Source organism: Lipophrys pholis (genome assembly GCF_963383615.2).
Source record: "Lipophrys pholis genome assembly, chromosome: 7".
Classification (NCBI taxonomy): Eukaryota; Metazoa; Chordata; class Actinopteri; order Blenniiformes; family Blenniidae; genus Lipophrys; species Lipophrys pholis.
The window spans coordinates 19,318,930-19,328,950 of NC_137638.1; the positions used below are offsets into that span (position 1 = coordinate 19,318,930).

Consider the following 10,021-nt stretch of genomic DNA (forward strand, 5'->3'; position numbering starts at 1 on the left):
ATGGTGGCAGTCTTTAGCTCTGTGACGTTTTATACATCCTTTTCATGAAGTGTGGGAGTTTGATGTTTGTTATCTTTGCACCACATGAAGGAGATGTTTAGTTTTTGATCCTCTGATTCTGATTTGTTATTTAGGACCACTGGCATTGTGAGTACAATGACATTTCGTCTTTTGTCACGAGATGAGTTTCATGAATGAAGATGAATGAAGAGCATAGTGACTGGGTCGCATGTCCTAAAATACTCTGAAATCCTCAGCATCTTTGGCCATTTTGACTTAAATATAAAGATATTCACCGAGTCTGGTTGCCACCTCATTGAAGGAGGATTCTACTTGTCTTTCCAGGGTGTATTCTAAACTCTTTTGTTTTGTCTCTGACTAAACTTTGCTTGCATTGGACAGAAGACAGTTTAAAATAAGCATTTTACTCACATTAGATCTAATCTTATACACAAAAAAAGGTTAAATAGCAGTGGGATCCTGTTTGGACTATTGTGTCATATGATCAAACCCCTGACTGTTCTCTTGACTATAACACATAAAGCATTTAAGTGCTGGTTAGAGATCCCAATGTTTCTAGAAACTACCAGCTTTCTCTGGGGTCCTACAGCTGTCTCCCCCACCCTAATGTATCCCCACACACTTTAACCCCCCCTCTCCCCACACCAGGCATTTGCCAGTAGGTTCTCAGCTGTCTGTGCCCTAAATAGACCTTATCAGGAGCAGACCACCTTCAAGGGGTTTATTCTCACACAATTTACTCTATCAAAAAACACTTCCTCATCATCAAGTTCTGGATTAATTATGAGGACAGATGGGATGTTTTCTGGAGTGAAAGGGGTTTTCATTCAAATACTTTGTTATACAAAGACGTGTTCAGGGAGGTGTGTGTGTTGAGGAATGATCCCCTGCATGTCTCAGATGGTCCATCTTGGCCCTGTCCCACTACATTGTGGTCCACTATAAAGATAAACTGAGCTGTTGCAGGGGGAAGGTTACTGAAGTCCGAGAAAGTTACACATAGTAGTGACTTGAGGTCCAGCTCATCTACGCAGCAGGAATACATAAATCCAAATAACAAAGGAGAAAGGACACACAACCTGAAGGTACAGTACAGCCTTCACCTAGACATTTGTCTGTCCCGGGGGACTTCTAGGATTTCAGCCGGTACACAGGCTGCTGTCTCTCAGTGAAGCAGGAGGGGATTGTGTCAGTCATTTGGGATAGACGCAGTTGTTGCAAGGCTCAGACAGGGGGGTCCGAGACCATGCCAAATAAGGCCTGAGGGAGGCCATTTAAAGTTAGAGATAACACGTGTGTGGCCATTTGCTTCAGCAGAGCCAGGTCAACTAGACAACGGTAAGAAGAATGCTGAGAGTAGAACATCTACAGAAGTGTTAATGGTACCATATCATGATTCCTGCTCTCTCGAATGAAAAGACACATACAACGCAGGTATACCCTTTTATGATATATTTTTGGGTGGATTTAAAAACACAGAAGGGTCTAAAGCATGCCTGTTGTTATCAAGAAATCCACATACATACATACATACATACATACATACATACATACATACATACATACATACATATATATATATACATGTGTAAAGCTTGATATTTAATTGCAATCAAATTCTGAGATTCACATTTGATTGACTGAAGACACTGAAAATGTAAATTGTGTTCAACTGGTTTGACTATTGTTAAAAAGACACAGAGTTAGACTAAGGTTACATTTTACAAATCGAGCGCGCTTATATATATATATATATATATATATATATCAAATTTGCTATCACTTACAGTCTCTTTTGTTCCTTACAGATGGGAGAGCCGATACAATTAAAAGACGAGGGAAATAAACACTTTCAGGCAGGAGAGTTTGACCAGGCCATTGAGTGCTACACCAAAGCCATCAAGGTGTGCAAGGACAAAGAGACGTTGGCTGTGATTCACAGAAACAGATCAGCATGCTATCTTAAAAAGGTAAGCAGTTTCTTTAGGCAACACAAGCACAAACTAAATGTATATTTGTAAATCATCTCACCAAGAAAGGATTCTGTTTCTCTTCTTGTAGGAAAACTATTCCAATGCAGCATCTGATGCAAGTAAAGGTAGATTGATTACTGAGAAATTGAAGCAACTGCAAATAAACACTCAGTATCACAGAAGCCTCAAAATTCATCATGGCAAATTTTTTTTTGCCCTCTCATACAGCAATTGACATTGATGCAGCTGATGTGAAAGCGTTGTACCGACGATGCCAAGCCTTGGAAAAGCTCGGAAAATTGGACATGGCCTTCAAAGATGTGCAGAGATGTGCCACCATTGAACCAAAAAACAAGACCTTTCTGGAAACTCTCCGCAGGCTGGGGGCCGAAATCCAGGCCAAGGTGAGCATTAAGCACAAATATCCCAAAGCTACTGTCTGAAGTAAGTGTTGGTAGAAATCTCATGGTCTTTAATTAAATAGGGCTTGAATAAATGTAAAATATAGTCAACTGCTTAAAGAGTATAATGCACATTTTTCTTTTTTCTCTTCAGCTCAAAACAACATTCTCCACAGATTCAAGGGTACAGAACATGTTTGACATTCTGCTGGATGAAGAAATGGATAAAGACAAGAGGGAAAAAGTGAGAACTTTTTATTTGATACTATGACTGATTGAGTAAACTTCCTATCAGCAAGAATAGAGATGAAATTTTATCTGTGGTCTTGACAAATATATACTTACTTTTACCCTCTAGGCTGCCAACAACTTGATTGTTTTGTCAAGAGAGGATGCCGGAGCAGAGAGAATCTTCCAGAATAATGGAGTGCAGCTTCTACAAAATATGATAGAGACAGGCAAACCAGAAATGATCCTGGCTGCTGTTCGCACACTGTCAGGAATGTGCACCGGACACAAAGCCCGGGTGAGTCAAAAGAATGCAGCAATTTTCTTTTTTCTCATAACATTGATGTGAATATCTATAAATATGTCTTCCCTCAAACAGGCCATGGCCATCATCAACATGATGGGCGTTGATAAGATCTGCAGTATCATGGCCGTTGACAACGAGGAGATCGCACTGGCAACCTGCAACCTCTTCCAGTGCATCAATGACTCGCTCAGTGGGGGCGATAAAAGGGATTATGGGAAGGAAGCCTCTTTGGTTTTGGGTGAGTTAGAAAAGTCATCCATCTACACTTTCTAAACCATGAGGAATCTTGTCACTGGAGCTACCACCGATCAATGCCCAATCTAGGCATGGTGGATCATCAACAGGTTGCCAGTCCATTACAGGACCCTTACAGAGAAAAAGAGAGGAGGGACTGTGTCTATAATTCCCCATAATGTTTTAACAAATTGGAGAATATTGATATATTTGTTTGCAATTCCTTACATGAAACTCCTTGTGTTTTCTTACATGAATGAGGTGGAGGAAGGAATCAATGAGTCCATATTTTGGCTGCTAGATTTTATGTTTGTAGTTTTCATGTTTGATGTGGGACAAGTTTTTCTCTGGATGTTCTTCCTGAACTCTCATGTGTCTGTTGCAAACTCATCACTCTAACCTCTAGAACTGCTGCTGTATTTTTTCATTTGGTTTCATTTGCTCTCAGATGCAGCCAAAGATCTGAAAAACATCCTTCTCTCTCTGTTGGAGATGGTTGCTAGTAAGAAGGTGTCAGGCTATGGCAGAGACCAGGCACTCAATCTCCTGTGCAAGAATGTGCCTCGGCAAGAGAAGAAGGAAAAAGACAACTCGAAGTCCCTCTTCACTATTGACCACGGTGAGCCAGTCAGCTACACAAGGTCACTTTTTTTGGTTTACGCTACAGCCTGTCTTTATAGTACCAAATAACTGACACAGTGTTTTTTTTTTCAAATCTTTCTTCATATTGTATCTCCAGGTCTGAAGAAGATCCTGAAGGTTTGTGGACAGGTTCCCGAACTCCCCGACCAGCTGCCAATGACAGAAAACACACAGCTGATTGCTAGCGTGCTTCTCAACAAACTATATGACGACCTCAAATGTGACCCGGAGAGAGACAACTTCAGGGACATCTCTGATGGTTATATCAAGTATGTCCACTACTCAGCAGTGCACTAGAAAAGTGTGTGACAATATAAAGTATCCAGCATGAAAACCCAGCCAGCACAGTACACAATGTGCAACTCTATGTGTTTTCTTTCAAGAGTTACCTTATTCTCCATTCAATTCTCAACAGATCCAAAATTGACCCCAACAACATGGATAAGACCATCCACGCCATCAACACCATTTCAGGGCTGCTGCAGGGTCCCTTTGATGTCGGTAACGCCCTGATTGGACACCAGGGCATCATGGAGATGATGGTGGCTCTCTGTGGCTCAGAGCGTGAGGTGGACCAGATGGTTGCAGTGGAGGCGTTGATCCATTCATCTACAAAGATGAGCCGGGCCACCTTCATCATTACCAATGGTGTGTCTCTGCTGAAGGATATCTACAAGAAGACCAAGAACGAAAAGATTAAGATACGAGCGCTGGTGGTGAGTGTGTGGGAAAAACAAATGACAAATGGAAAGTGAACACAGCAATAGAGATATGAGATGCGAGATCATATTTTTATTAAATCAGACATAAAAACTGAAAGGAGAATATAAACATAGAAACATTGAATTTGTGTTGCAAGCATGTTCACGTCTTTGTGCTTTGCAGGGTCTTTGTAAGCTGGGCTCAGCTGGAGGGGACGATTACAGTTTGAGGCAGTTTGCTGAGGGTTCCACAGAGAAGCTGGCCAAGCAGTGCAGGAAGTGAGTATTCTGGAATATACAGTTTGAATGAGTCATACAATAATAAAAAAAAAATATTACATTTTCTGAAGGCTCATTAAACTACGTGTGCAGTGCTGCACATCCACACAACTGAACACTTTCTCTTGATGTGTTTAGGTGGCTCTGTAATCCCCAGATTGATGCCAGAACAAGGAAGTGGGCAATTGAGGGTCTTGCTTATCTGACAAACGATGCTGATGTCAAAGATGACTTTGTGGAGGATGAAATGGCCCTGAAAGCCATGTTCGAAGTGGCCAAAGTATGGAAATCAGAAATAACAAAGATCATTAACTGTCAGTTTTCAGATTTGGGGCTATTACTTGTGTTCCAAGAATCATGTGTGTATTGCTGTATATTTTCTTTATAGTCAGTAAAATGAGAATATATGTCACATTACAACAGGCAGGTCATTTCTTAATACACATCATTTTTTGATTTATGAAGTGGTGAAGAGACCAATTCAAAATCTTTCAAGAAATAAAACAAAAACACTTCATATAAATAGTTGGGACCTTGTTTTTCACCTCAATGTAAAATTGGATCTGTGATACTCACTTAAAGCTATTTTGCATATGCAAACAATTGTGTTGTCATACAAGTTTACTCCTATAACCTCTCTTGTTTCCTGTTTGTGTTCAGTCAAAAGACAAGACCATCCTGTACGCGGTGACTTGCATTCTGGTTAACTGCACCAACTGCTATGAAAAAAAAGAAATCATCCCTGAACTGGTTCAACTAGCCAAGTTCTCAAAGCAACATGTGCCTGAGCAACACCCCAAGGTAATCCAAGGCCACAGGACACATCACAAGCACAGGGAAAACATTAGTCACACATGTATGCTCATTATATACAATGTACAATTTTTCTTTGTTCTCAGGACAAAAAAGACTTCATAGAAAAAAGAGTGAAGCGTCTGCTGAAGGCCGGAGTCATATCAGCTCTTGCTGTCATGGTCAAAGTGGACAGCTCCATCCTGACTGACCAGTCCAAGGAGATGCTGGCAAGGTGGGAAGCCCTTTAACAGCGAATTGTTGGTCAAGTATTGAGATGTGTTGTCTGAGACATCATGTGACTCTGTAAAACTTTCTACCACACATGAAAAAAAGATCTGTGTAGCGCCGTACGTCGCTGAAGTCTGATCACAAGTTGTCAGGTTTTTTTCTATGTTGATACCAATGGGTGCATTATCATCATCACACAAACATTGGCCTGATACACATTTTACATACAAAATAAATGTATTTTCTTTTGTGTTTGTTTTCAACTTTAGGGTATTTCTGGCACTGTCTGACGATCCAAAAGATCGTGGTACTATTGTTGCCCATGGTGGTGGGAAGGTGAGAGACATAACATGACTATTCTAAATGTATTTTGTCGCTGCCATTAAACCGGAATCACATTTGGCTTTGCCCGCAGGCATTGATCCCACTCGCCCTGGAAGGAACAGAGTCTGGAAAGGTGAAAGCTAGTCATGCCCTTGCCAAGATAGCAGCTATTTCTAATCCAGAAATCGCCTTTCCTGGTGAAAGGGTAAGTGATGCAACAAGTAGCATGCTTTATGTACATGTATTTATACTTATTTACCTAATTTTACCAACTAAGCATGTCTCTGTGGGCATTACTTGATTTGTCACATTCACACAATAACATATAAACGTGGGGTTCAGTGTCTTGTCCAGGGACATTTCAACACATGGACCGGGGGGGATGGAGAATCTGACTTAAAGCCATGAGATTGAAAGAGAACCTGATCTCCAGCTGTCTCCATCTTTGTCCTGTTTATCTCTCAAATCACGTTCTACCTAATTGCCTGTAAATGGGCTTCCATTATTGCATTAACAACTAGTTTGTGCATGCTTTGAACAACTCAGCATGTCTCTCTGAATTGTAGGTGTTTAGCTCCATAGGAGTTTATAGTTTAAGAGGAATTTTTCAAAATGAATTCTCAGTCCATGTCTGTGTCGTTTGACAGGTGTATGAGGTGGTCCGTCCTTTAGTTAACCTCCTTCACACAGACAGAGACGGGATGCAGAACTTTGAAGCTCTGCGAAGCCTCACCAACTTTGCTGGATTCAGTGAAAAACTAAGGTTACAATTGTTTTACCTCTGTAGTTATTTGTATGACAAGGGATTTCAATGCAACTTGCAAGTTTTTCCAGAGGGTGTTTTTCATTTGAACTTTATTTGTTTTTCAGAGCAAAGATTGTGAAAGAGAACGCTTTGCCTGATATTGAGAACTACATGTTTGAGGAGCACGACCAGCTCAGACAGGCTGCGACTGAATGCATGTGCAACCTTGTAACAAGTAAAGAGGTGAGGACAGCCAAGCCTACAACATGGAACACCCGAAGTCCACATGTGCAAACTGTTGCTAAACAAGTATTTTTTATTATTTTTTTCAGACAGGTCAAGTTGATATTATTTCTATTTGTTTTAGGTCCAAGATCGATACCTGAAAGATGGCAATGATAAACTGAAGCTGCTGGTGTTGCTGTGCGGAGAAGATGATGAAAAGCTTCAGATAGCTGCTGCTGGAGCTCTGGCCATGGTCACTGCTTCTCAGAAGAAGCTGTGCACCAAAATGACCAAAGTGGTATGTGCAAGTCGCACATGCGTCTGTAAAATGTAGAGATCATGGCAATGTCTGGTTGGCATGTGTACTTGAGGAATAGCTCAACATTTACACCTGATAGATGTCAAATAATGCAGTAGTAGATCTAAAACTATTCCTGATGAGGGCAGGGTGCATCTCTGACAGGGTGCTTCGTGTGTGTGTGTGTGTGTGTGTGTGTGTGTGTATGTGTGTGTGTGTGTGTGTGTGTAGTGCTGCACTATGAGTTACATATTCCACCTCAGGGTACACATAATTTGATTCCAATTGGTAAAATCCCTGACAGGACCACTATATTTGGCTCACAAAAGGTTGCAAAGACTGGTTCTGAACCTCGTTGAACTTACTCGCTGAAACATAGTTTTCATTGATACTCATTGCAGTCTTCAAAAAAACAAGCAACCCAAAAACAACAGAAGACATGCTGTCATTAACTGATTAATCTTCATCTTCCAACAGACTGCTCAGTGGCTTGAGATCCTGCAGAGATTATGTCTACACAATAACCCCACCATCCAGCACCGTGGCCTTGTGATCGTCTATAACATGCTCGGCTCTGACGACAGTGAGCTGACCAAGAACCTGATAGAGAGCGAGTTACTGGAAATCCTCACAATTATTGGCAAGGCGGCAGACAATCCCAAGAGGCAGGAGCCCATCGACACTGCACGTGCTTGCCTTGTCAAAGCTATGGATCTTGGTCTCATCAAACCCTTCAGCAGTCCTTCTTAAAATGCAACAAACCAAACAACTGTAACTGACATTCTTCTCTATTTCCTCTGTGAAATAGACTTTTTTCAATGTGATTATTTTAAAGTCTGGTTTAAAATCTCTAAATATAGTCCTCATAATGTAAACTGTTAATGAGAGTTTGGTCAACAAGTAAACATGTATAGAGGATATATTGCCATAAAACCTGTGTTTTACAGTAGAAGTCATTTTTTATTTGTTTGTGCTGAGCTGTAAGAGTGAGTCAAGGTAAAAACATGAATCTGTTTTCATGTGTTTGTTTACACTGGGTCTTGTTTCGTATTTAAGATTGAATGAGCCAAAATATAGCTATTAAACAACACCTGAAGCTCTCTTTGTCTACAGAGACAGCATACAATCCTTTATTTTTCACTTTAATTTAGTGAAAACATGATCAATAGAGACAAAACACAATTTCACCTGGGAGTGTTTGTTTAGTTAACAACTTGCAATTTGTGACTCAAGAGGAGTGAAGGAAAACGAGTCTATAAGGGGTAATTTACAACACATTAGGCTTACTGTCATTTTCTCCAAATAGAAATGGTTTCATGTTGATCTTAAAAAATATCCTTTTTTTTTTCAGTTTGCAAATACAATGAAGACACGTTTCCATATACTCACAATGGTCAATCATCAATCTTTCAGAATAAAAGCAATAATTATGTGGATCCTACAACAGATCAATTTGCAATAAGTAACAAAACGTAACAAATATTCTCATAGTATTAGCAGCCTGAATAGCGAAGAATTAGAATGACCTGAGCTGACCATGATAAGTAGAATGACCATGATATGTAGCTTTCACATGTGTTTATTATGTCCCCTATATATGTGTTGCAATGATAAACTGTGACTGGTGCTATTGTGGCAATATGAGGTCATATTTGTTGGACTGCTCTGTCACATTGAGTGGCGCTGCAGGCCGGTGTTTCGGATTAACTGGTTTCCATGCTAACTGGCGACCGACATCAGATATGACAAACCCAACAGAAACCTGTAGCAGTCCAAAGCTGTGTAACCACATTCACAATAAAGTTCGCACAGCAAGATCTGCATTTACGAACAGGCTGCTTCATGTTATTCAACTCAGGAGCATTAGCAATAGTTCCCACTCATTTAAAAAGACTAATTACTAACCTGTGGCAAGAAAAGATAGACGATAGAGGTAGATGCGCACATTGAGGTGACGTTGTATTCATGCAAGAAGGTTTATTCTTCCTCTGCGGCCAGAATCTACCTTATACCACTAGCCAAAAAAACAATAAAAATGTCATTCATATCTTTGTTTAGTTTATAACTCAACACAGGAAAAGTGGACTATGAAAGTCTGCGTGCGTGCGTGCAGATCCAGTGTTTGTAGATATGGTGCGTTCAGGGCACCACGGTTCAGGTGCTGAGGCTCCTCAGGCTTATATATAATATGTAGTTATTTCAACATTGATAACCTATTTCTTCCAAACAGTATTCTTAGTTTGTGGAGAATAGGAGTCTACTTTGAGTGGTTCCATCTCAACAACAGTTGGTGTAGAGCAGGTTTTATAATCGGATGTGTGTATTTGTGACTTCCAGTGTAAATGACTTTGAGTCTGATGAAACAGTAAAAGGCATTATAGGTGAAGTCCATTTACCATTTATCTTTGTTCGCCCTGTGGGTCAAAAAATGTGTTCATTATGGATGTCTGGAGACAAATCTTGTAGCTAGTCCCAGCGAAACAAAAACATCTGACACATTGAAAATGCAGTGAATATAGATCAAACTTAATCAGGCTAAAAGGGTAATGTGGTCAAATAAAAGGGGTGAATAAATAAAGTTGTGATTAAAAATTGTTTGAAGAAGACAAATAAAGAAGGC

General features: G+C 40.3%; 1 protein-coding gene across 1 annotated transcript; it reads left to right on the plus strand.

The window, feature by feature from the left end:
* The first annotated feature begins 959 nt into the window (after positions 1 to 959).
* Positions 960 to 10,021, plus strand: unc45b (unc-45 myosin chaperone B). The gene is made up of 20 exons (XM_080467127.1): positions 960 to 1,106; positions 1,830 to 1,991; positions 2,083 to 2,119; positions 2,223 to 2,398; positions 2,550 to 2,639; positions 2,754 to 2,921; positions 3,003 to 3,168; positions 3,613 to 3,783; positions 3,904 to 4,075; positions 4,222 to 4,522; positions 4,692 to 4,786; positions 4,925 to 5,066; positions 5,447 to 5,587; positions 5,686 to 5,813; positions 6,079 to 6,145; positions 6,225 to 6,338; positions 6,781 to 6,896; positions 7,004 to 7,121; positions 7,246 to 7,401; positions 7,879 to 10,021. The coding sequence occupies exons 2-20, from the start codon at positions 1,830 to 1,832 to the stop codon at positions 8,149 to 8,151; spliced, it is 2,793 nt and encodes a 930-aa protein (XP_080323253.1). The 5' UTR covers positions 960 to 1,106; the 3' UTR covers positions 8,152 to 10,021.